Source organism: Centropristis striata, chromosome 20 (genome assembly GCF_030273125.1).
Source record: "Centropristis striata isolate RG_2023a ecotype Rhode Island chromosome 20, C.striata_1.0, whole genome shotgun sequence".
NCBI classification, from domain to species: Eukaryota; Metazoa; Chordata; class Actinopteri; order Perciformes; family Serranidae; genus Centropristis; species Centropristis striata.
The window spans coordinates 19071820-19099372 of record NC_081536.1 but is presented as its reverse complement, the minus strand read 5'-3'; the positions used below and the strand labels follow the sequence as shown (position 1 = coordinate 19099372).

General features: G+C 38.2%; 2 protein-coding genes across 2 annotated transcripts in view; one reads left to right on the top strand and one right to left on the bottom strand.

Annotated features, from left to right (window-relative positions):
- Positions 1-16456: 16456 nt before the first annotated feature.
- Positions 16457-18544, bottom strand: si:ch73-52p7.1 (uncharacterized protein LOC100321084 homolog). The gene has a single exon (XM_059359725.1). It carries the CDS (start codon positions 18502-18504, stop codon positions 17689-17691), a length of 816 nt encoding a protein of 271 aa, XP_059215708.1. The 5' UTR covers positions 18505-18544; the 3' UTR covers positions 16457-17688.
- Positions 18545-24200: 5656 nt separating this feature from the next.
- Positions 24201-27553, top strand: part of ifngr1l (interferon gamma receptor 1-like) — a 14269-nt gene continuing 10916 nt past the window's right edge. The window contains exon 1 of the mRNA XM_059359412.1: positions 24201-24423. Coding sequence (XP_059215395.1) covers positions 24357-24423 — 67 coding nt within the window. The 5' untranslated portion in view covers positions 24201-24356. The remainder of the gene's footprint in view (positions 24424-27553) is intronic.

The following is a 27553-nucleotide window of genomic DNA, read 5'->3' as shown; positions in this document are numbered from 1 at the left end:
CAGAAAAAATGCATATATATTTGTAAAGCTTTTGTTTTTTGTATAATTTGTGCATTTGTGCATTTTTGTTGGTGCTGGGAGGATCCAGTGAAGCACTCTTTCATTTTAAAAATCTGTTAATTCAATGAATGAACAAAACTTCTGATTGACTAACTATATACTGTCAGAGGGGACAAAAAAAACAAACAAACACAAGATTAGATACATAAATTGCTTTGACTGGATGGTCCAATAGGGATATTTGAACTCCATTAGGATGGAGGTTTTGTTGTTTCCTTTAGGATTATATGAAATAATTTTACTGATCAAACCTGCAGTATATTATGCCAAATGCATGTGTAACTGTTGATCTATACGACTTTCATTTGCCTATCAAAGACGGCATCAATGCACACTTTGAAGTTGCATAAAAAGAGATTTCATAAAGGTGGAAGCATTCGAACGGCAGATGGAAGACAGCAACATGGATACTGAGATCTAAGAGTGAAGCCCAGCGAAACCCTCCAGCCTTCGTCAAAAGTAGTTCTGAGATTCATTTAATTTAAATTAAAACAGTAAAAGTAAGAAAGATGTATGGCACCTCTCAGAAATGTTTGGATAACTTTTAAAAGCATTATTTTTCCGTCTTTGGGTACATTCTGGGTGAAAGAGAATATCAATAAGATTTCTGTCTTTCTCATTCCTGTTTTGTGAAAAGTAAACAAACCTTCAAATTATAGCAAGCCTTTAATTAAGGAGACGATCAAACAATTAAAAGCTCGTTAATTACAGACCTCACAGCCATCTCCGCCAACATGAATATTGAGGTCCTAATTAATATTTGTGGGGCTGTTTTGTTCTTGGAAGACATTGGCGTTAATTAGGCAAAAACAAGTCAAATTAACATTTCAGTAATGAAGAAACATACCTTCATGTTCTTATTTCTCTCTGTCTGAACACGCTCTGATACAAATGTGGCGTCTCAAAGCTTTCTGAAGCATGTTGATGATGAGTTTTATCAAACAGAGGCAAGTTTTTCTGTCCTGGATTTTTCCTCCCGATACACAACTGCTTGAGGTGTGGGTTTCTTTGGTTTCTTTTGAAAAGAGAGATATTTACTGCTGTGTGAAAAGTCAGAATTTAGTGTTGAATCATTGCTTTACCACCTGATGCCTATGGATGGACGCTGAAATCCAGATTCAAGGTCAGATTGTACGCATTTGCATCAAAGAAACATCTCCCTGCAGCTAAAATAATTTTCATCTAATTCATAAATCTTTCAAGTTTTAAGGAGAAATTTAAAACTTTTTGTTAGGGTTGGTGGTGATACACTTTTCTCACATGCATACTATCCCTTAAATGTTCAGGAACATTTGCAGTTTTAACGCTGTGAATTTGAACAAAACTACTTGTTTAGATTTAGGAAAACATCATGGTTTGTATCAGAAAAAAACATTTGTTGCTCAACTTAACAAATATAAATTAAGTACTTAATTAAGTGCATTACAGCATTAAAGTCAATTTGTTAACTTTTGGTCTCACGTGGGACACAAACTTTCTGAGTGAAAGTCGTGTGTTTCCTCTGTGTGCAGACTTTCTCGCTCTTTATACCACTTCACCTGACTTCTTTCTTGGCTCTGATCGTAACTTCCAGCTCACTGCCGACCTATTTTGAATCTCCCTGCTGTGATCCATCTTACAAATGATAACAACCTACTGCATGAGCCAATCAGGAGAGTAGGGCCATGCCACCTTATCTCTGCTTCGAAGCAGATGTTGGTTTTTATACAAATTATATAAAAAAAGAACATTACTGATGGCAGATTTTGTTATATTTGGACCGAGCCAGGCTGTTCCCCCTTGTTTCAAGTCCTTTATGCTAAGCTAAGCTAATCAGCTGCTGGTTGATGCATCAGAAAGATATAAAAGTGGTATCCATCTTCTCAAGTATTTCCCAAAAAACTATTCCTTTAACCTTTCCAATCATCATCTCCAGTATCATCCTCACCTCAGTCATCAGTCACCCTCCTCCTCCTCATTCCACTCTCACAGACACAGACACACAGACACACAGACACAGACACACAGACACAGACACACACACACACACACACACACACACACACACACACACACACACACACACACACACACACACACACACACACAGAGTTACACACACCACCAGCACTTAACCAGCCTCCAGCCCGGCCCACCAGCTTTTGCAACAAGGTTCTCCTTTTAACTGTCCCTTTCAGCGCGGGACAATCGGACACCTCCCATCGCCTCCTTTCAGGCTGCAACTCCAGGCTCGCCCCCCTCTCCTCCCCGTACTGCTCCCTGTGTCACTTTGTGTCCGCTTCGCCCCCTCGCAATGGGTGCACATGACCAGAAAATGAAGCAGGGGTCTCTGCAAGCAGAGAATGAAAGCGAGTATGTTTGTGTGCGTTTGGGAGAAAAGAGAGAGAGAAGCAGAGAGATTAACATGTAGGATTTAAGATGGTGTGACGGGGTGAAGCTGTGTGAGGGAGGTTACATGTAGGGAGGAAAGTTCGGATCAGGTCTGGCTTGTGTACGTGTGTGTGTGTGCCCATCGCACTCTTAATGTAACAAGATCATCAGATACACATTCACAAATACTCTTATAGAAACACACAGTGATAGAGTTTTGAGGTTTTACTTTTCTTGAGTATTTCAATTTTCTACTACTTTTCACCCACCTTCATTTACTCGATAACTTAAATCATGACAGTTACTTTCCAAATTAAAATGATGGCTACAAAATTTACAGTACAAATACGTAATGATTTTATACCAATAATACTTTTTCAGGAGGAAAGCCATACTATGCGTCCAAACATGAATACATCAAATAAAATCATCCAAAAATGCCATGTCCGTCGTTTGGGAAGACGACACTGAACATAAAGAAGTCAAATGTAAACACTGCGGAAAAAGAAGTTTGCAAGTTTTTCTTTTTTCTACTCTTTTCCACTGTGACATTTTCATTTCAAGCGCTGCTTTGATTTCAGTAAAAAAATATTCACTAAATAACCACAGTTATTTAATGGTTAACCACAGTTAACCATAGTTGGTCAGTGTGTTTCCTTTATTTCTTAAAAAATCACACAGATATGGACTCTTTCATTAGAAAAAACATCCCAGCTTTAATAGTTGAGCAGTAGAGACCAGGTCAGTTAACTATGAGGGCAAAAGACAAAAACAAAATAATCGTTCATTATTGGTAATCAAGGTCAATTAATTGTGATATTGATTTGAGGTTGTATTGCCAGGCCCTGAGCTGCAACATTAAAGTGATAACACATGAATCCATCAATAATTGATAAAAATCCAATAACACGTTTCTGAGATCCAGCATTATTTTGGTACTTAAAGTAAAGTTTGATGCCTGAGTGACACTGAGTATTTTTGTACTATATTATTTCAACTTAATGCTATTATTGCTTCACCTTTTAACTCAGCTACTGCAATAAGCACCTTAAATAAAATTCCCAAAATGAATGAAGAATAGCTCCTCAACCACAAGTCTTATTTGAATTCATCTGGTCCTTTTTAAAGGCAATAATCTTTGCAATTAATCCTTTCTAAGTAAACCTATTTCTATAATCATTACGGAGTAAATGGAGGATATTCATTCTAGCCTAGTACAACATACACAATCTACATTCCATGGTTAGCAAGATCCCATGGAGAATGATGCAACCGAATGTCTTCCTCTCTCCCTTTACGATAACTATAACTGTAAATTTGATGAATATCCACTGAAATCCCACATTTATGATACTATTTCCAAAGATATACTCATGCTGTCCCCATGTCTGTTGACGGGGAGTTTTACAACCCTGATTCCAAAGAAGTTGGGACGCTGTGTGATAAAATAAAATACAGAATGCCTCAAATTCAGAATTCAGTGTATTTTTTACAAAAAAAAAAGTTTATCAGTTCGAACAAAAAATATACCTTCCTTGTAACGTTTTAAGTTGAAAAGATGTCACAAATCATTTGCAAATTATTGCTTGGGGCTATACTTCAAAACACAATTTATTTCCATATAGCCACATGTTAAAAATAACACTATAATAAATCACTGAAATAGTGATAAACACAATGATACTGATCAACATTCATATATGACCAAATAACTCTATTAATGCTATACAGGCAGATTAAGTGAAACCTCTTCCACCACTTAACAGTGTATTTGTGACTGCAGACACACACATATGGAACACACACACACACACACACACACACACACACACACACACACTCCATTAGAGGAGTTGTGCAGCCTGCAGGGTGTGCGGCCTGGTTAGTGTTATAGAGATTATCACATCATTAACTGCTAATGAAAAACCAATTCAGTCAGCTCTCCTCCTGCGCTCTGTGCTGACGCTCTCTCGCTCACTCTGAGATTTTCTCATCATTCATTTACTTTCATTTCTCAGGTTGGCCACAAACAACTGTCCAGCTGCATCTGTGTGGTTTGCACACGTGAATGCATAATTAAAAGCTTGTACGCATGTGTGTGTGTTAATTATAAACATGGATCCATATGTGTTTACAAACTATTTTCAATTCTGTTATCCAGAGTGTCCCATTGGAATTTTACCAGAACCCTGAGTCCAAATATGTTGGGAGGCATCAAATGTAAATAAAAATATAAAAATATTTTATGTTTAAACTAATAAACTATTGTTTTTTGTATATATACAGTCTGAAATTCAAATCGAATGCATTTTGTTTTTCTTACGTTTTACATAGCATTCAAACTTTATTGGAATAGAGTTTGTAGATTTTTACAAAAATAAAAGTTTATCAGTTTGAACACAGAATATGCTGTATTACACTTTTAAATGGAAAAAATGTGACAAATTATTAGCAAATTCTCTCCTCCCCAATTCCCAACTTTTTTGGAACTGGGGTTGTTTTTCTGTCCAGTGATATATATCTCTTCCTGACTTTTCTTTTCTTTTCTCCCCTTTAAAAGGGATTTGTTTTATTTTTCTGATTCCAATGGAGGCTGCAGTATGCTGTACAGAATGTAATCGCTCCTGGAGACAAATTTGTGATTTGTGATATTGGGTTTACGAATAAAATTGACTTGACTTCTAACGAAAATGCTCTTAATACCATCGACTTGGTTTTAATGGTACCATTGAAGCCAGTGTCATACTTTTTCAAAGGTCAACACTTTCTATATTAATGAATCACCAGCAGGTCACGTGCTACAGACACAACAGTAGTTACTGTTAAATCAGATTGTTCATTGCTGCTGCTCATCAAAACTGAAACCAAACCTTCTTTTCTGGGGTTTGAAGGATGGATCGTTGATTAAATGAATGGTCTGCATATTTTAATGCTCTGAGAGAAACTTTATGGCATGAAGAGAGAACGAGACAGAGAAACAACTTCATCACACACATCATCTGTCCTGTGACGCTTCGCCTTGTGACACCAGTTTGCTCCCATGAACAGCAGTTTTATATTTATGTGTCTGCTCATGCACACTTTCCTGTACGTGTTTGAAGGCACGTGTGGCGTGTGTATGTGTGTTTTGACTGCACGCAGCAATAACAAAAACCACACCAGCACAGGCCACATTTTTCAAGTTTGTTTGACGCATTTAAAATGCTAATAACCAGTTTATTATGTGCTACATCAAATGCAAATGCTCTGTTTTACTGCCGTGAAGTTGGGCCGACGTTAGCATTTGCATATCTTATGTCTGTCTCCTTAGCATGCAAGGAGGAACTGGATAGCGGGCAGACTCCCAATAAATAACATTAACAGGCGCATTAGATAAACAAGCTCCAATGATGCTGCTATTAGGGAATGCAGAGCCATTGCCCGCTTAAATGAAGGTGTTTGACACAGCAGCATATGGTGCGCAAATTCCCCCAAATCAACCTAACGCCAACGTTATCTGGAAATGTCAGGGAGAGCAGACGGATTGAAAAAACATCGCTTTAACGGCAGACGCTTTACGATGTTGAGAAAATGCTGCGGAGGAATTTGCCTCTTTAAGACCAACTGGCGGCTGGTGCTCCTTGTGTGTGTGTGTGTGTGTGTGTGTGTGTGTGTGAATGAGAGAAACAGCAGTTAAGAAACTCTAATTGTAAATGACAAACTTTGGCTGGTTTAATGCTTGGTTCACTTTAAGTCTTAATCACCTACAGTCTCCATTCAGGAAGACACTAAGATGTGATGTAAACACTCCATAAAGAAAGTCTGTATATTCTCATTAAAGCATCACAGCAGCTATTCATTATGAACATGAGATGAGACATGATGACACTTTAAGTTGGTCGGTTTTGTTTTTTTACAGTGAGCGTTTAATGTGGCATGTTGACAGGTGTTTTCTGATGCATCTTACACAATGAGGAAGTGTGTCAAAGAAAGTTTGCTACTGTAACTATAAAACCAGGGCCCTTAGCCTTGGCGGAGGTGCAGACCTGTTTTACATGTGGCACAAAGCGGTACGCCTTGCAAATAGACTGTTAACTGGGAGCATAGGGTGTGTAGATCAATAGTTGTGTTTCTATCAACAAATATCTATGTGCATTTGCAAGATTTGCATGAGAAAAATTAGATAAAACCCATGCATCAGATAAAAGTTTTTACACTCACTTCAGGTAGATGGAAACTTTTTTTCTGAATAACTTCTGATGTAGCGAACATTTAACTCACATGCCTGATCAGCTGTTTCAACTCTGACATGAAAGAACATTTATAAGTTGCCAAATTCAATCTAATTCCTGAAGACTTATCTTCTTTTTCTCTTTTGGGTGGCCAAAGATTAGCAACCTTGCACAATCTCTACTTCTTCTCCTGGTTACTGATGGATTAGCCTACAGCAATACATTACACTGCCATCTTCTGACCAAAGTACGTCTATGCAGCTTTGTTTATTTGCTCTAACCAGTTGATGGAAACATCCCTACTTTTCTTTAATGTGACATTTCAAAATATCGCTTTCAAATGCGCTTCGACTTTAATGGAGATACGGTCAATGTTTGTTTCTTTGAACATTGAATTTAAAGCATGAAACATCAGCAAAATGCACAACTTAAAGGTAAAATATGTAGCTTATGTAATGGTGTGTGGCTTATGTTATACTTTGTTGACTTGTGTACAGACTTTATTATCCTAAAGGTGTCCAACCATTTTCAAACACAAATAAATCTGTAATTTTATTCACGGTAACTGTCTGTTACGGTCTGTTTCATTTGGTCAATGCTGTCATATCCCATTTGTACATACATTAGTGCTGTGGTTGTCAGCCAGAAGCTGACTGTCATTTTATCCAGTTGAAAGCCAATTTTTGAATGAAGAATCTTTCATCTAGTTTAGTACAATCTACAATCTACATCAAGTTATCAGAGAAACAAGCTGAACAAATGTTTGCAGCAGCTCGGCTCGCAGCCTCTCCAGGACATCCTGTGTCCACCAAACTGAACTGGAGAAACACTGACTTTTAGTGTTAAACTGCTTTATTCAGTGTTTAAACCTGTTTTAATCACTCAGTCTGTTTGTTTTGGAGAGGAGGAGAACTTTTTGGATAATTCGGCTCATGATAAGAAGCTCCTGAGTACTGGAGGAATCCTTACAGAGAAGCTGACTGCAGCTGGACCACATTAAAACTCTGTCTTTGTTGTTGTTTTGATTAAGAGAATTACACATTGTGCATTTAATCCTTTGTTTGCATAGAATTAACCTGCTCGTTAGATGGAAACAATCTTACTTCCTCTCTTTTAAAGTGTTGTGGTATAAATATGTAATTATAACCGTGTTAGGATAGTCTCTCTTTAACCCAACATTCTCCTCTCTTCTTTGTTAAAAGGCCACTTGTGATGAAATGCCAGCATTCACTTGTTCCTCCATTTGTACTCACTGTAAACCCGGGCACTCCGCACGAGTGTCAGCCACATACCACAAACAAACGCTGAAGTGTAGATGCTAATGCTCTCTTTTTCTCATTCTCTCATTCCTCCTTCCAGCCTGCCCAATAATCTCTCTCTCCTCCTCCTCTCTCCCTGCTCCTAATCCGCTCCACAGCCGTGAAAACTCTCCATGAGAGAGAGATGACCCGTTCTAATGGGTGGAGGCAACCACCCACACACACAGCCGCGGAGGGTCCAGCACACACACACGCACACACACACACACACACACACACACACAGCAAACCTTGCTTGGTTTAGTCTAGACCGCCCGAATAAGACCCACAGGGTCGGGAACACGCAACTATTATCACTCATTTCAAGGTTGTGGAGAATCTGCCTCAAACATACTTGTTTAGTGCTTAAACATTTAGCTGATTAATTGATTTTTTTCAATCGACAGATCAGTTAAGTCAATTTTCAAGCAAAAATGCCAAATGTTCTCAGGTTTCAGCATCTACAATATGAGTTTTGACTTCTTTTCTTTCATTTACATCATAAAAATTGAATGCCTTTGCATTTGGGACAGAAAACAAGCAATTTGAATACATTTTTCATTATTTGACATTTTAGAGAAAATTACTCACAGTATATCAGTAAAAAGAATCATTTGTTGCAACTATTTCTGCAAGGATTGAAATCTCTTTATTCTCTTTGATCAACAGCAGGAATATGACTGAAGGTTGTGTAACCTGAGAAAGGTTTTGCATTTGTTTAAAAGAAAAAACATCCAAACATCTGGAAACGGATGGAGTCTGTTTAATGCTGCAGCTACGCTGTAATATCTCCATGCGAGAACAAACTTATCAGGTTTTTTCGGTGGCAGATAATTTAAGTCAAGCAGAGTAAACAAAGACCAGCGGATCTACTGAGCAGATCTCCGAAACGTTGCAGTGTCTGAGAGCAGCTGTTTCGGTGAGCTGAGTGTGTGCAGGTGTTGAGCTCTCAGTGGGATCATTCAGCCATTTTCCTGCTGGTTCCTGTACACTTGTTTATTAGACCGCTTAAAGGACCATACAGCTGGTTTTGAATGTTGTTGGCCAGTTGAGTACAGATTGCATATATTTTACATCCCTGCTGACCTTTTACCAAAGCATGCCGCACATTTTAAGACTACGGTGATAGTTTCACCTTTAAACTGGGTTTTTTTCTTGAAACTCACTCGGGAAAGAAGTCAAAGTAAAAACAGTTTTCAGGTCCCAGGATGGAGAGTTTGCTGCTGAACAAAACCAATATGATCACTAAGTTATCACTAAATTTACACTATACCTTTCATAATACTCATGTTTACTGGCTCCTTGTCTCAGAAATTTGGTTCATGATTATGCTGTTTTTTCAGCATGTCATTCTTGTGCTCAGAGAATCCTGAAATGTGACAATGAGGATGTTTTTACAGTCTGTTTATGGTCACATTACCATGAAATGAAATAAACAGACACCGACAAAACATTTTAAAATATGCTAAAATGTTACAGCATGAAAAAATAGGAAAAAACACAGATAATGAGTTGTTAATTGGCTGAAACAACGAATATGCAACTTTTGCTCATCAGTGCCCGCTGTGGCCACAAGATGCAGTTACAAGACACACAAGTCAGTTGCTCAAATGGCAACCATTTCGTATCATATTTATTTATTAATTAATTATTATTATTATTATTATTATTATTATTATTATTATTATTATTACTATTATTATTATTATTATTATTATTATTATTCATTCATTTATTTATTTTTCATATTTAGCTTTACGAACAATTCTTTAACAAAACTAACGATTTTCACTTCTTGTCACTTACACGAGTTCGACCTTATTGGGATGAGCTTATTCATGAAATTATCACAAATTGTAGATATCAACAACGGAGACATTCTTCCACCATTTCTTTCTATTGTCAACCTTGGCCAAAACAACCACTAATGCCACCTTGTTTCTGTCGTAGGTCCCAGGCACGTCAGAAAACCAAATGTCACTTATAAGATAATTAATTATGAAGTATATTTCCACATCCTCATACTGTATTTTTCATAATTTCAAGAAACCTAACGACTAAAGCACAGTCACATTAACGTAAAGAGATCCATGTTAAGCGGCTAGATAACAAAACAGAAAACAGTGTCGTGTATTTATGGTGCTTTTTTAATTGCTTATAAATTAAGCTTTTCATGTATAAGAGAATTAATGAGCAGTTTTCTCATTAATAACTTATATGTGTTTGCTATTTAATGGTATGGTCCTTTACGACTTAGCTTAAATTATGAAAGTCCTCGAAAAAAAATACACAACAATTTGTTTTTGTGGGACAAACATGCTGGGGAACATCTACCCAGGGATGCCCTGACACACACCCTGCAACCACCACATGTTCCTTCTCTCACACACACACACACACACACACACACACACACACACACACACACACTAGTTAGCAACAGCCAGGATAACCACATAACCATGCTAAAGTAGCATTTCCTCTAGACCAGCTCCTCTGGTCCTGCTTCAACAGATGGCCCGACAGGTCCCTGGACAAGCCTGCAAGGTGGAGGGAGGCGGGGGGAGTTAAAGGGGGGACGGAGGGAGGTTGCGGGGGGTTGGCACCCTCTTAGGAGGACTGAGGGGGGTGCGGGGTGGGTGAGGGAAGGGGGGGAGACATATGTCCACAGCCCTGGCCCCTGCCGACCCACTGTCTCTGCTGGCTGCTTAGTGGCTGTCTAGCTGGCTCACACACTCATGCAATAACTTGTTTTTGTCACTTAGAGGGACAGTGCGTTATCTTAAATACCAAAAAAAAAATAATTAAACCCTGAAATTTAACGGTTTAGCTTATGTGGAGCGTGTTTTCGTCCCCATATGGAAGTGGAGCCGTCATGATGTGACTGTGTGATCACTTATCTGTCCACACAATGTGCAAACACACACACACATGAAGATACACAAACTCATTGCACTGAGCCTGGCAGATCGCTGCAGCACAACTCCTCTCCCTCTCCATCTGCACCTAAAAGACCCACGTGCCCCAACAATGAGGTGACCATGTCACTGCCTGAGCCGAAGCAGAGGGATGGAGAGAGAGAGAGATGGAGAGAGAGAGAGGGAGAGATGCAAGAAGAGAGGGGGAGAGAGGAGAGGGAGGGGACGAGGGAGGGACACATTAACAAGCTATAATCTCAACTGCCTTATCCATAATGCATTGTGTGGGCCAATTTACATGGTGCTGGTCCCTCTGGGAGAAAGGAGATCATCCATCACATTACTTTATTAGCTCCCTCACACTCTCTCACAGATGCACACACACACACACACACACACACACACACACACACACACACACACACACACATCATTATTTGTCCCTGCCTGTCCTTCTCTCTCTCCCTCTGTTTTGTGGGCCTGTTTTGTCATGGTTGTTGTTTCAAACTGCTGCTGCCTCCATAAAACAGCTCCACACCGTGTCGGGCTGTGCAGACTGTGACAAGCAGGGAGGGATTTTTCCCTTAAAAAAAAAAAAAAACACAGAACAGTAGGTAGTTTATTTTAAAAAATGCGACAGCCTCTGGTTTCAGGGTGAGTCATGGACGAGTTTAGAGTCGCAGGATTTAGGTCGGCTAGATGTTGGAAATGATGATGATGCCGAGCTTTGTTTTCTGACGTTTTTGTGTGTGTTTAAATGAATAAATCCTGCAACTGTAAATCCACAAAGTATCATTAATCCCTAATCGTTTTTCTTCAGATTAACATAAAATGAGTCAGACCATGGAAATTCATTCAAACATTTGGGACAGCAGCATATTTAGGATTGTCTCCATGATTTTCTCTTAAACTTTTCTTTAAATCCGGCAAAAAGTTAAAAACCCACTATGTTATACAGTCATTTTAGAACAGTTATATCAGGAAAGTGTGAACTTTTTGATAGCTTTAGAAAATAAACTCCTTTTTCTTTTGATTAATCAACTTAACTGGCATGCAAACATTCAAAACATACGTTAAACTGCAAATATCAAAGAATCAAATAATTCTCTGTGCATGATCAAAATGTTGATTGTTCCTCTTTTAAATGATTTTTTAAATGCAGATTCCAATTAAATATAATTTAACTGCACTTTTAAAGGACTCCAGTTAAACATCAGTTTCTAAATAATTCAGATACAGACAGCAGCATTAGAAATTATGGTTTCAAATCGGTCATTTTAATCACGATTATTTATGAAACACACAGACGTGGTTGACTATCTTTTTGCACACATCCCATCTTTAAAACCATCAGTTTATTTTTTATATGCTATTAATAATTAGACAAAAATGTACCCATTGATTTTGTTTTCATTCAGCTTCTCATGGTTAAAACATTTTCATTATAATTGTTAACTTTATTCTATTGTTGTTGTTGTTTTCATTTATTTACTTCAATCAACCATGAATGGTGATATTATTAGTACATAAGAAACTATGTTTAGGCTTAAGAAGTTTGGGAGCAACACTGCCCTGTTAATTCTAAAAAACTCAGTCCAGATGTAACAGATACATAAAAAATACATAAAAATGTCCATAAAACCGTCCTGAGATTGAGTTTATATGTAATGTGCCTGTGTTGTGTTTGTGTCTAATGACTGGATCGACTCAAGTCGTCCGTGCATGTGAAATTAATTGTTGGCACCTTACACACTCACACACACGCACACACACACGCACGCACGCACGCACACAGCAGCAGCAGATCCATCAGACTCCGCAGTCATCCTGTGAATAAAAAGAGCTGTAATTGCAATCATATATGTGGAGCCTCAGCACTGCACGCCATACCGTACCATTAGTATCACAAATAAGTAATAATTTGCTAATGACAACATTATGTTGAGTCAGTTTAGGGGCAATTAAAGTGAGTGATATTTACATATGCCCAATGAATCACGGAGCGTGGCAGTTCGGGCGGTCTCTAATGAATATTCATCCAGGCATTTCTCCCCTGCGCGCTGCAGTTTATAAACTGAATTATGGCTGATTTGCCCTTTTAAAAAATGAACATGGGCGCATCTCCCACAAGGAGGCGGCGAACAATAACGTCTGATTATAAAAATGTTTTACTGCTAAACTGCCGGTGAGGAGACGGCGGCAGCGTGGTTAAAGACTCACTTGGAGGGGTGCAGAGGAGGGAGAGCCCTGCACCGAAAATCAATCCGGTTTAGTCTCGGCCTGTCCGGCTTTTTAGACTGACATAAATATTAACAGTGTGCATTCAGAGTGCTCAATACTTTATGAGCGGGGCTGAACGTGTAATTGATTTGTTTTTACAGGCGGTAGTTTGTCTTCAGGTGATCCCAAGTGGAGGTCACGGTTCACATCAACCTTTAGGCTGGATTTCCATGTCTGCCCCACCACCACCGCCGGTGATTTCCCGGTAATTGCCCCCACTGCTGACCTCTCAGGTGCCGGATCAACAGGCGACATCAGCTCGCATTCACTGGCCGCTTAACAAGATGGGCTTCACGTTTATCATGCAAATAAGCGGCTCTCTCAAGCAGGTGTCAGCGCCACCAACACGCGCAGAACGTGCACGCGCACACATGTATATTGCGTCTGTAAACGGGATCGCAATTATTATCAAACTGACACAGACACACGAGGCTTCAACCTGCAGCTGGAGGCTACCTAACAATCATCAGAGATGTTTAACAAATATCCAAAAGCAAATTGAAGACACCTTAAATTGTGACCTCCATCACGTTTTTACCTAAAACAATAAGCCTCTGACTTATGTGCCTGCAAAGATTATTTTTTAAGAGCAGATATCTTAGTTTTATATTCACATTATTATTGTTCCCAATTAATAAAACTGGTATGGGGTTGCTTCAATAAGATTAGCGCCTGTTTACATTTTACTAAATCATGTTTTTATCGTGCACTGACAGGGAAATCAAACTGGTGTTTGTTAATTAATTTTAGAAATTGTTTCACTTATTTTTTGCAAATTAACTCTTGTATCAGACTCGCATTCCCTGTATCACAATGTGCACATATGGACAATTATAAAGAGTATATTTTATTAATTCAGATGAAATGTGTCTGACTCTTGTTGGTGTATAAATATGGACAAATAATATTTTGGACCAGGGCCGTGTAGAGAAATTTAGAGGTGCACAATTAAATTAAATACTTTCCAAAAAGGTAAAAACTCTTGCTGTAACAGTAAGCCTCCTTGTGGTACTTGTTAGTGTTTGTTATTATAATCATTATTATTATTATTATTATTATTATTGTTATTGTAAAAACTTAATATTCAATTCAAGTCCCATCAACATAGTTGATTATGACAGTAACTAAAGAAAAACACACCATGATATCATAAGTTAAAAGCTTACAGAGTTAATATTTTGGTTGAAAAGGCATACATTTCTTTTCTTCCACTCAGCCATTTGCACATCCTGTTAGCTGCTCTGCCCTCCTGTGGCATAAAAGATGCAGTGCGCCAAATATGGCATAACCCAAAAAATGTATCCCCAGTACATACAGAAGCAACACAACATGGACTCAATGCAACTCAATTAGAAAGGGCACTGATAAGTTATATGAAATTCATGATTTAGGCTAAATGATATCCCCCAAAATAAAGTAAAGTAACAAAAGTGTGGAAAACACAAAACCACATCAATTTAGAAAACTTTAAGATGGGTTATCATAGGATGCATATGTCATAGACACATGACTTACTTCTTCTCATACACATATATAGGGGCCTTTATACATCAACAGTGCTATGAAGCTCAGAGGTACAGACCAGTTCTGAATATGAAAAAAATTCAACACAAAAAAGGCTTATGCGGATTTAAACTACTGCCCACATCAGAAAGTTTGAATGCATGTATCAAACACATGGTCTTACAGCTAATGACTCATTATACAGCACAAACTTCACCTAAGTCCTCAAAGCTTCGAGCAGACCTGCAAACTCCTTCAACTCACACAGATCAACAGCTGACTGAACAGCCACGATATGCAAAAATGAGGAAACTGCTAATGGTTCTCCAGACTCTCAGCAATAACAACAGCTTTAGTGTTCAGGCAATCCAAGCACAGCACATTATATCATCAACCTCTGCACAGCGAGGAGTTAAACACAGGGAGCATCACTGTGAGTCCTAAATATTGATCAGAAGAACCAGCAGTCCGGACCGATACAATATTGCACAAATACATAAATAAAACGTCATAATCAATCACACAAACTTGCCGTCTAAACGGTCCCGATGTTTGTCTGCAGCGTCTCGGGTCACGGCAGTACGTTAGCCAAACGGAGGCAACGTCACATGATGACCTTTTACCTGACGCAGGTTCTCACGTGACGTAATCGAACGTCATGGTGGCAGCCAGGTGATTTTATTTTTTAACGCACAGGACAAATCTTATGACTGTGATTGGTAAATGTCATATACATAAAGCAAATATCTCAAAGTCTTTCCCGAACCTAAATATTTTCATTGATGATTTCAGTTTGTACATAATGTATACTCATTTACACTTCTGACAACCAAACTAAACGGATTTGTAGTCCCTGATTTAGATATATTGACTTTATTTAGCCTATGTTATTATTTATAATTTTTGAGACACCTTATTCTTTTTATTTGATTTCATTCATGCATTTTTTATATTGTATTTAAGTGTTTTTGACTGTAACTGAATATTTAGAATCTGCTAAATGTTCATACATTCATTATTTTAAATAAGTTAATGTATTTATAGCTAAATTATGAATAACTGTTTGTGTTCTTCTTGATAAGGGCCAATGGCAGGCCTTCACAAAAATATAAATAAAATAAAATAAATTTAATTAAAGGGCACTTTGGACATCACAATGATGTTAAAGAGATAGATGACCCCAAAATTAAAAATACATTTTTTTCCTGTCATCTGTAGTGCTATTTATCAATCTAAACTATTTTAGTGTGAGTTCCTGAATGATGGAGATATCAGCTGTAGAGCTGTCTGCCTTCTCTCAAATATAATGGAACTTGATGGTATTTTGCTTCTGCTGCTCAAAACTACATTTGAAAACTCAAAAGCAATGTTTCTTTCCAGTAATCATGATCCAGTTACTCAACCTTGTTGTGAGCAGCTTCATGCAAGAACTACAGAGGAAAGAAAGTAGACATTAATTCTCTGGTCGACATGTAAAAACATCAGTAGTCTAAATTGATAGATTAGCGCTACATGGAAAAGGGAAAATGTGTAGTTGTTTTTTAATTTAGTGTGAACTGTCCCTTAAAATGTGGCTTGTGTGGCATCTCAACTCTGAATCCATTATAAGATATATGTCTACAGTATTAAACTTGCTGCTGCATCAACATGTATATAGACATACATTTAATAAATCATTCTGCCACAATCCTTTTGAAATTCAGACTTTAAGTGTCTGAATCTTGTTTGTGATTTGATTTAGACAAATCCAGTTTTGGACAATACTGCTTATGTTATTAAATTCAAGCCATGAGTAAATCATTTATTTCTGTTTTTGTTTTAAACAAATACAAGTGATGGCATTGTAAATTTTATTTTTGCAAACGAATAAATATCGTGCCATATTTTATAACAATACACCTCTATTATAACACTGTCCACACAAGCTTTAAAGTGCTGAGATGCATCATGTCACATTTGTTCAATTTAACATTTACTGGATTCTTCAAGAGTTGTAGACTTTAAAAACAAAATGAAGAAATAAAAACAGTTTTCTTCCTGCTGTCAGTCAGCTCAGTCCCTCCTCAACACTTCCTCTTTAACTCAAATGTATCTGCTGCCACCTTGTGGTTTCACTCTGGAAGCAAACATGTGTATCACACAAGGATGATTCAAGATCCCACAGGAGAAAGTCTCTGCTTGTTGTTACTCAGGGACCAGAGGTCAGAGGTCAAAGGTCAGCTGTAGAAATGCCAAAGAAGGGCTTAGGAGTGATTCATGTTGCAGTGAAGTCCAAATTATCTCAGAGTCCTCCCTCCTGGGATAACATTTTGGCCTGCAAGTGAAGCCTTCTGTTCTTCACATCTGACAAAAGTGGCATTATGACAAGCTAGAAAAAACAGCTTTATATTCAGTGTGGATTCAGCAACTGGAGCACATCATGCTGGAACCTCACAGTTTCTGTCTTTGTGTAAAGAGGAAAAATCAAGGGGAGAATAAATGCTCAACTGGTTAACAACAAGACAAAACACTTACAGACTGTCTTCAATTGCTCGATAAAGACCTTCCTTTTATGCAGAACGCAGGGTTCACAGTCACAGCCTATCTATCTATCTATCTATCTATCTATCTATCTATCTATCTATCTATCTATCTATCTATCTATCTATCTATCTATCATATTTGAGAGGCAATGTTGTATTAAAGTTTCTTCGAAGACAGTGTGCGGGTGTCTTCATTTTGGTAATAATGCCATCAACTCAAGCATAAACAACATTTAGAAACAAAGGACACGTCAGCTGGAGGGGGTTGGCAGCTTTTCTGGTCCCTCAGAGGGTCTCTCATTAGCTGACGTATTAAGTCCTAACATGCTGATAAACAGCTGTGCAAAGTTTTAGGCCACTTGGGGGAATTATGATTAAAGCAATTGGACAAGAAAAATCTAATTTAGTTTTGGGTGTGTTTGCATTTATGTGCATAAATGTCTGTTTACTTTGGAGTTATACAGCTACCCATGTGAGTCAGAGGCAACAGAAAAGACCCCCAAAACACTTCCTCCTGGGTATTAACTTAGTACACAAAGCTGACATATATGACAGATGTCTCTGGTAGCTTTGGCAGGTGGAGGTCAGGGAAGGGAAGCACACCGTCATTGTCTATGTGTGTCTGAACTGTGTAGGCTTTGACCACCGCTCCCCACTGCAGCACAGAGCTGTGGATGATCCCCAGTCTGGCCTGTTCGTGAAACGCTGCTCCCAGCTCTCTGCCCAGGAGGATGTCTTGGATCTGGGGTGAGGACAAAGCTGAGGAATCTCTCTTCATGTCCACAATCAGGTCCAGGTTTGTGTCTTTATCCCTGTTGTATCTATTTGTGCCAAGGTGCGCACCATTATCTCCGTCGGGGTCGCTGTTTGAGTCTGTGTTCTTTGCTTTGTTTGCATCTGGACAGTTGTGAACTGGCCTCTGCGCCAGGTTCACCACCGTGAGCCTTTCCAGGTGCTGCACAGCAAAATGTCCCTCTAGAGAAGAAGAAGGTGTCTCTCTGAATCCTCCAGGTCCACAGTGGATCAGTGTGAGGTGCCTCACCTCTGAGTTGTTGAGCAGGCGTGCTGTGTTTAACGGCGACGTGAACCACACAGTCAAACGTCTCATCCGGAAAACGGGAGAGGAGTGCGAGTGGGGGCGGTGCAGCGTGGAGAGCTGGATGTCTTTGCATCTGCAGTCTGTGAGCGATGAGACACTGCAGGGTTGCGGGTCCTGGCTGCAGGAGTAGTAGTAGAAGCTGTTGTGGGTCACGTAAGCCAGGCGGAGGTCAGATCGCTGCAGAGCCACAGACACACACAGCAGCACACAGAGAAGAGGAGTGGGAGGGCTGAAGGCCGGCATCACTGCTGGAGGACGGTCTCAGGCATGCTGATTGTTCATGTGTATGTGTGTGTGTTCAGGTAGCTGAGCCTAAAGGATGGAGAACACACAAGATCAAGACCTGTAAACAGACTTTGATGTGTTAAATCTGTGTGATTCCCCTTTAAGTAAATGATCTGAATAATTATCTCCCTGATGTTTCTGGCATCCGAGCTGTTTTGTCTTTTCGTAACACATTTGTCATGTCTCTGTTTCTTTTACTCCACTTAATGATTTACAACTCCTTGAAAAACCCCAGAGAGCGGGTGTGTCCATATTACTGCAGGCTTGTTGTACACAAACACATGATAAAAATTAGTTTGATATTAGATAATATTGGTGCTTAAATCCAGCGTGACTGAGTGAAATGTTTGTATGGAAATAAAATGCTCGGGTCATGTATTCCAACTAGCCCACAGTTCAACCCTCAGACAGGAGATTTTTGTTATTGGAAATGAAATGCTCTGAGGTCACTCCCCTGTGTGTCCCTCATTCTTTAAGTATTGTTTTACCAAGAGGATGTGAAGAGAGGGTATGTGGACATACTGACAGCTGGTTTGGATCAGTACATTGTCACACAAGCAGCTCTGCATTTCTATACTTAATGCATTCCCTGAACTGATTCCCTGATTACAGTTTTGTCAGACCACAGGACATGTCTCCAAAAATGAAGGTCTTTGTCCCTGTGTGCATTTGCAAACTGTAATCTGGCTTTTTTTATGTTTCTTTTGGAGTAATGGCTTCTTCCTGGCAGAGTGGCCTTTCAGCCCATGTCGATACAGTACTTGTTTCACTGTGGATAATGACACACTCTTACCAGCTTCAGCCAGCATCTTCACAAGGTCTTTTGCTTTTGTTCTTGGGTTGATATGCACATTTTGGACCAAAGCACGTTCATCTCTGGGACACAGAACCCGTCTCCTTCCTGAGCGCTATGATGGCTGGACATTCCCATGGTGTTTATACTTGGCTATAATTATTTAAACAGATGAATGTGGCACCTTCAGGCATCTGGAAATTGCACCAAAGGATGAACCAGACTTGTGCAAGTCCACAATTCTCTTCCTGATATTTTGGTTGATTTATTTTGACTTTCCCATGATGTTACACAAAGAAGCAGTGTGTTTCAGGTGTGCCTTAAAATACATCCACAGGTGTGTCTCGAATTAACTCAAATGTTGTCAATAAACCTATCAGAAGCTGCCAAAGACATGACAGCATCATCTGGGCTTTCCCAAATTGTTTCAAGGCATAATAATGTTAGTGTATGTAAACTTCTGACTTTGAAGAAAGTAATAAAAAATTGTCTAAAAAAATCCTTCTCTCATTATTCTGGCATCTAGCAAATAGAAATAATTTTGGTACTCCTAACGGACCTAAAACAGGAAAAGTGATTGTCTGATTTCATGTCAGACAGTGAGAAAAAAAGCATATGTGTCTTTTTATAAAGTGTATGTAAACTTCTGGTTTCAACTGTATATATATTATTTTCCACATTCACAGAGTTCCGTCTTTTGGCCAACATCAGTCCTGATCATAACTACAGAATATTTATTCATCTTCAGAATTTGTAACCCTTTAAATGACCTTGAAATGTTGTTTTTTAAAAGAAAAATGCACCAAAAATGTTATTTTATTTCTTTTTTCTTTTTTTTTAATAGTCTATGATATGTCCGTTATCTGCAACAACACTAAGTTTAATGCATTTTTAATATTGTGCAGTGTCAGATCAAAAAAAGATCTCCTTTTTGTTACCTTAAAGGACAAAAGTCTTCCCCTCCTTAAACTGCTATAAAAAATATGATATATTATTACTATTTTCCACTTTAACTGAGTTAAATCTTTTAACCAACATCAGTCCCGATCATTACCACAATCTATTCATTTTCAGAATTCAAACCATTTAAATGCCTTTTAAATGTTGTTTTTTTAATGAAAAATACACAAAATATGATCCATAGTAAGTAGACTATAACTATAATTTCCTTCTAGTAAGGAGGGATTTTTTTTCGTAGTCTGAGATATGTCAGTGATCTGCAACACAGATTTTTGATGCAGATTTTAATTTTGTGAAGTATATCAGATTTTTAAAAATCTCCTTTTTGTTACTTTAAAGGACAAAAGTGTACCCTTCCTTAAACTGATACTGAAATACTATAAATGATTAAATAAAATGCCAACCTTCACCAATAACAGTCCTGATATAAACTACAAATATTAATTTTTTTTTTAATCACCCTTTAAATGTCAGTTTGTTTTATAGGATGGCACCTTGTTTGTTATTATGAAAAAATACATTTAAAAAATATTATTTTCTGTTCTGTTCTGTCTGGGATATGTCAATGGTTAGCGACAGCATTGATTGTGATACATTACATCAAACACTGTGATGCTACATTATACTTAACCAATATTGTGTGAACTTGTTTGACAAACTACCTTTTATCATTTTTTATACCATTTTTTTGCATTGCTTTACTTTATCATTCTTTATTAACTGCTTTATATTTTTATTACCATATTGTCGTGGTTTTAATTTTGTGTTTCTTAGACATGGAATTTATTATTATGAACTTGAAACTTCTTTGGTAATAGCTTGAATGTAACATCAATAATTTATATGTAAAATACCACGCCCACATTGAATTTCACACACACACACACACACACACACACACACACACACACACACACACACACACACACACACACACACACAAAATTATAACTGTGGAGATTGCTTTGAGATTCCAGGGAAAACACTGTTTTGAAATCTTGGCTTTTTTACAAAGGTCTGGGTAGATTCTTCTGGTTTGGCAACAACATGACACCAGGAACAAAACTTTCATTTTAATGCCAGGACAGAGTTGACCACTACATTCTTCCTCTGGCCTCATGTGACACTAAACAACATCCTCTCCAGCTTTAAAGCTGGATAAAACCCTCCTTTTCCTCACTGTTTGACGGTATTGTATGTATTGTGTATCAGTTTGTTTCAGCACCTCATTAAAGCAATATAACGACTACACAGAAATATTTAAACCCACAGTGGCAGCACCATTCGATGAAAGGGAAATATTGTCAGTGGTTTGTGCAACATTCACCCAATATGGTTAGATACTGTGGGATCTCCAGTTTTGTGGGTTTGAGCATTGTTTGTCTGCACAGCATGTAATTACTGAACCACCCACAGGTCAGGGGAGTTTAAAGGGGCTTTTGGGGTTTTTTACTTTTCTGTGCTCTACTTGCTTGCTAATAAAACTATAAGTCTATGATGTACTATATATATGTATATGTATATGTGTATATATATATATATATATATATATATATATATATATATATATATATAACTTTTACACACACAGTTGAGCAACATCATCCATGTTTCGTCAACATGATGAACACGCCCTGTGGCAGTTTATCACATCCACCATCCTGCTGCTTTAGACACTCACTAGATTATCAAATGCACAGCTGAAAATAGTGCCCGATTGATTTTAGAAATCATTAAGCCTTTCAGAAACTTTAAACAGATAAAATCACTTCCTTGAAAGCCTTTATGTTATATGTCTAACATGTCGCAAGATGACTACAGCTGCCATTCTCTGTGACAAAAAGAAATGTTTTTGGTGGAATATCTCTTTTATCATGAGCAAACATAACTATGTTTATGCTGAAGTGACAAAGCCCTCCAGCAGCTGTAGACGTAACTATGACAGGAGCAAAAGAGGGCCGCAAGTCAGTGCTTATTTAAAACCAGGACCACAACCGTTCCTTGACCTTAACCACATGTTTATTATTGCAACCATGTTAAAAAAGGTTCCCTCACTGACAATACAAAGCCAAACCCAAGCATAATCTTAAGCTAAACCAACCAAATCCAAACCATATTGTCACTCACATCTCCAAACAAATTTACTTTCCCACCCTGAAAAAGCACATGTGGAAGATGATGATCAGCACAAAACAAAGTGAATGCCAACATGCAGTACCGTTTCTACCTTTCTCTGCCAGGCTTGGTGGAAATGTATGGAAATTGAGACTGAGAAAGCTTTTCATTCAGGCCTGAAAACTGCGAACTTCACACCTCCTTCTGTCAAAAGTACATTCCTTCTGTGTCCAGGCTGTAAAGACTCTCCACCCCCGAAAATAAAAATGAATGAGCTTCTGACCACATATCTGGCTGAGCTCTGAATCACTGAGGTGAACCTGAGGTGACTCAAACCTTAAACATCAGGATAAAGGATCAGTTTTGTGAGTTAAGGATGAAGTTTAGGCTGTTTAACCGTATACGGTCTCATTTATATGTGACACATTTTCTAGTTTCCCATCTGAACAGATTTCCGAGGACATTTTTATTACATAACGCAGACACAGGAATGCACAAGCTCTGTAATGAAACATGAGATTATCCAGCAGTGCTTGGATTTCTGTTCTTTTAACGGACTAACTGAAGAACACATATGTACATTTTTAACAACTGTTAAAGCACAGAGAGTGGTCATGCCCAATGCTAGTACACAGATAGTAAGTTTCCCAGATTTATGGTGTGTAACTCACCCCAAGTTGCTGCTGAAGAGCTGATATGTGAATGCGTCAGTCTGAGGCTGGGATGGGGAGGAAAATCACACATCCAGCTGACGTCATGATGGGGGAAGTATCCCACAGCGGAAGCTGTACTTCACTTAAAATGTAGACTGAGTTCAGCCTCAAGTACTGCAGACAAAGTTTGTTCATCCCAACAGATTTGAACCATAGACAATGTCCCATACTCTATTTTTGATTTGCCATTTTTGTCATCCAGTTTGCAGAATTGTTCTATTAAGATAAAGGCACACCGAGGTCCATTTAATTCACATTTTTAGAGGGTTCAACAAAAATTCCATGCATGTATGTTGGAATAAAAAAAAGTAACAAAAAGTATTTCTCATTTCCTACTTAAAACATTTTGTTCTGTGTGTGAAAGTGAAATGTATATCTATCAGTAAAATTGACACATTGCTTTATTCATTTACTGCCATCAGGATAGGGATGTTCTTTGAAAAAAAGAAAAAAAAAACACTTGGAAGTACGGGTAATTTCCCAGTAACGTGACATAAACGCAAGCCTTTTTTTTTTTTTTTTTTTTTGCTGCATTCAAGTTTTGTCGGACATATCATCACCTTATGGCCTTTGGTGGCAAAAGGTAGGTAATCCTTAACGTTTAGATTTATTAGAGTAGTCTTTGCAACAAATTTTGTTTAAAACACATCTGTGGCATGCTATTTCTTGTTTGTTTGTTTTTTCTTTTGCTTTACAGTCTATGCCAAGTATCCTAGGATATTGACGGGCTTTTTTCCTCCGTCAAAATGATGTAGTTTTACTTTCTTATGTTGCAACTCATGAATACTGGGGAAAACAATATTTACGATATTCATTGAATAATTGTAAAATAAAAATAAAAATAATACTACTACTAAGAGGGATTGATTTGTTTCACAAAACTGAAAATAAGATAATTAATAATAACATGTAATTTCTCTTCTTATTTTGCTGTGAAATATTATTTATGCCCCTTTAGCCAGTTTCTCTAATAAAATAACAGCAAAATCTGCGTCTTAAGTACTAGGAAGTTCTAATTTACGAGGTGTTAGGAAAGGCAGCAAAGCATAGTAGGTCTATGGGAGGTTCGCATCCGCTTTAGGAAACAAACGAGACCAACAGCAGTTTGGGAGACTGGCAGGCTGTTGCTCCTCTGCTGCTTCCCAATGAAACGTTAGATTATTTAGTGTGTTTGTTACAGTCAGACGTTAGAAGAAAGAAAACAACGGGAACCGGCTTGCCAGTTGACCATGGATTTGGTGGCATTTCATCCCGTTTTCGTTTTCCTCTGCTTGCTACAAGCGGCGCTGGCCTACGGTAAATTACGCTAACGTTACTTTTAAAATCGTAATGTTCGTCAGGTTCAACACCTCTGTGCAGCCGAATTATTCAGACTATGTCACACGACTCAAGGAATGTCAATTCAAACATAACGTCGATGTGTATACGGCCTGTTATGGCTGCTTTGCCTGAAAGGGTCATAGTGGGACAGGCTGGTTTCACGGGAAAACAGTGAATAGCCGCTAGCTAACTGCTGTCGGGGAGTGGGGATTTTACCAACAAACCCACTGAATCATTCTTTTGTGTAACCAAATCCTTTTAAGGTTACAATAATATATTTGATTGTGTCAACCCTTTTATATGTTTAATGTAAATAATTACAGCCAGAAATGCTGGTATTGTGAAGCTGCTCCTGACTAATGCACCAGTCTGAGCATGTACAACAGCTCTTAAAAGGCTCATTTTAAAAGGAGAGGAGTTGGAAGGAAAACATCTTAACTGGAATATCTTGTCTGTCTACCCTCTGACCATTTGACCCCAAATGGCTAATTTACACACCACATAATCATGAATTAACTGCCAAACATCATAACTATGTGTATTCACGAGGTAGCTTATATGGCTGATGGCTTTCAAGAACAAACCAGCTGATGATTTGCCTTCTGTTTTTTTTCTTTTTGGTTTTCTTTATTTCCTCTTTGTACTTTTCAGAATGGCCCAAGACACGTTGTTTGTGTAATCTATTGCAAAGTTGTTCTTTTTTTTAAATATGAAGACATATGCAGACTCATGATCTCCAACCGCATACAGGAATCAAACCCTGCAGAAGTATGCATGCATGCATGCATACAAGCATGTAGAACAACTCTGCTACACCTTCTTCATGCTAATTCTTTCTTTCAAGTCTGACCAAATTAATATTCCACTTTACGTCAGCTCTTTCCTCTAAAATCTGATGTAGCCCACAGAGAAGTGCACTAATGGCTGCTATGACCACTGCAGCTGAAGGTGGAGGTGGAAAAACTCTGACCATTTTTGGAACGTAACCAATCATCATTAAAATTGCATCAAGCAAACATGCATCGATCCTCCTCACTCTGAGGGAATTAGCGTTACACCCCTGATGCTAAAATGCATCTTTGGTGATACAATCAGAGGCAAATGGCTCTAAATTTTAACACAGGCAGTTTTTGGTCAGCACTGTAGTGAGAGCACACACTTGTTCCTGACCACCTTGAAGGAATCCTTGGCATCTTTGTAAACTATTTTGAAAACTAACCATTAAAGTACATTTTCAAACAAACTTATCCAAATACTCTCTAATGCTTCTAGGTTGTATTTTCTCCTTTTCCTTTTTTTGAAATGTTTCTTAATATGACAGTCATTAATTACAGTGATAATCACACATTTTTCTACATTCAATGTGCAGCCTCAGTACATACAGCATGGCAGATGTCTGAAATTCAGGTACTAGCCAGTGGAGCAAGTGTATTTTGTCCTGCCCAACATCAGTAGGTCAGAGTTTCCCAAACACATGAAGTGAAATTTGCGAAGGGAACTGAAAGCCAGAAAGCATTTGAAGCTGTTTGTTTGCTATGAACTGCTGTTTTGTCTCATCTAATGTAGACAATCTTGCCCCCTTATTTATCAAGCGTATCAGAGTAATCAGAGGAATGGTGCTCAAACACAGGAGGAAAAAAGTCTTTGTAGCACAAATCCTGCCCTTACCTGTAGGATTTATTCTCGTATCAGATGTATTAAACAGTGTTGAAATACAACAACGAATGAATGTAAATCAAAACTAACCAAATAACAGATGTAATGGTTGTAGTTTGTCCCTGGTGGACTTCTTAAGCAAGGCTTGTCTTAAAGATTTTTAGGTTTTGTTAATTTGTTATGTGCTTCAGCTTTTACAGGGTTTTGCGAATGGGCTGGAGTGCAACAGCCTCTCATTGTCTTGTTTAGAGTCAAAAAGTACTGAGGTATTTGAATGTATTCCCATGAAGCTGATGAGTCACTTAATACAATTGCACAACTTGGATATGTTGAACTATGAGTGGGGCTTTCCGTTAAAATATACACCATGCCTTTTAGGTTGCTTTCATTCATGCTTTGGATTCAGGGTGTCATGATTTGAATTCTCTATCAAATTTCCATCAAAATTAACTTTCAATTTCAATTAAGGAAATGAAAAGCAGAATCTGACAGTTGAATTTGGCCTCAGTTTGGCACGTTCTGTAAAATATGGCAGTAATATTGTGATATTGATGAAAGCATTTTGAGGTCAGTGTCGGTAGCTGTGGTTGAACTGAATTCTCATTCTGACTGCAATTAACTGTAGTTAGTTTTGTTGAAACAATGATGTGTTTGAGTCATTTAGAGATATTAAAGTAATTATATAAATGCACCAAAACATGCAATAGAATGAGAATATGAAAATATCAAATTCTTAATTTACAATCAACAAATTTAACAGGAAGGAACGCAGTTTTAGTTTGTGCACATTAGTGTTTAGTGGCAACACTCCTTTTCAGACATTTTGTGGAAAGTGTTACAAACATCACCACTAACCTCCTTCTTGTGATAGCATCTGCTCTCTCTTCCTGCTTCTGAAAGAGGTTTTTGCTTTGTATGCACAAATCTGTCATCCGTGTCTGCTACTGTTGCTTCTGTTTTCTGTTCTCATGAGGTGACATTTGCACGAGTATAAACTTAAAATATGCTGAGTGTTAAGTAACTACTTTCTACACGTCCTAAGATGCTGGGTTGACTGAAAAAACATTTTAAATGTTGTTTGTTTTACTGAGCATAAAGCTGGGCAGATTGCATGTATGTCCTTGTTGTAAATCAGGGCCCCCAAAGTGTCCAATCTGGCCAACAAGATGAATGCACAGTCATTAATTCCAGTTATTTAACAATGCATCGCCTCGATTGGAGTTGGATACACTATTCCTGATCCCGCATGCTTACATATGTGACACAACACTCAGTGCGTTTACATGCACAGTTTAATCAAGCTATGGTTAGAATTAGATTTTGGCGTCTAATCTGACTTCTGTCCTTGTCCCAGTTTACATGCAGCTGAGAAAATCGAATAACTGACGGGAATGTGTCCTCCTCCTCAACACTAGGCGGCGATATGCGTGGTGTCAGTGGTTTAATACGA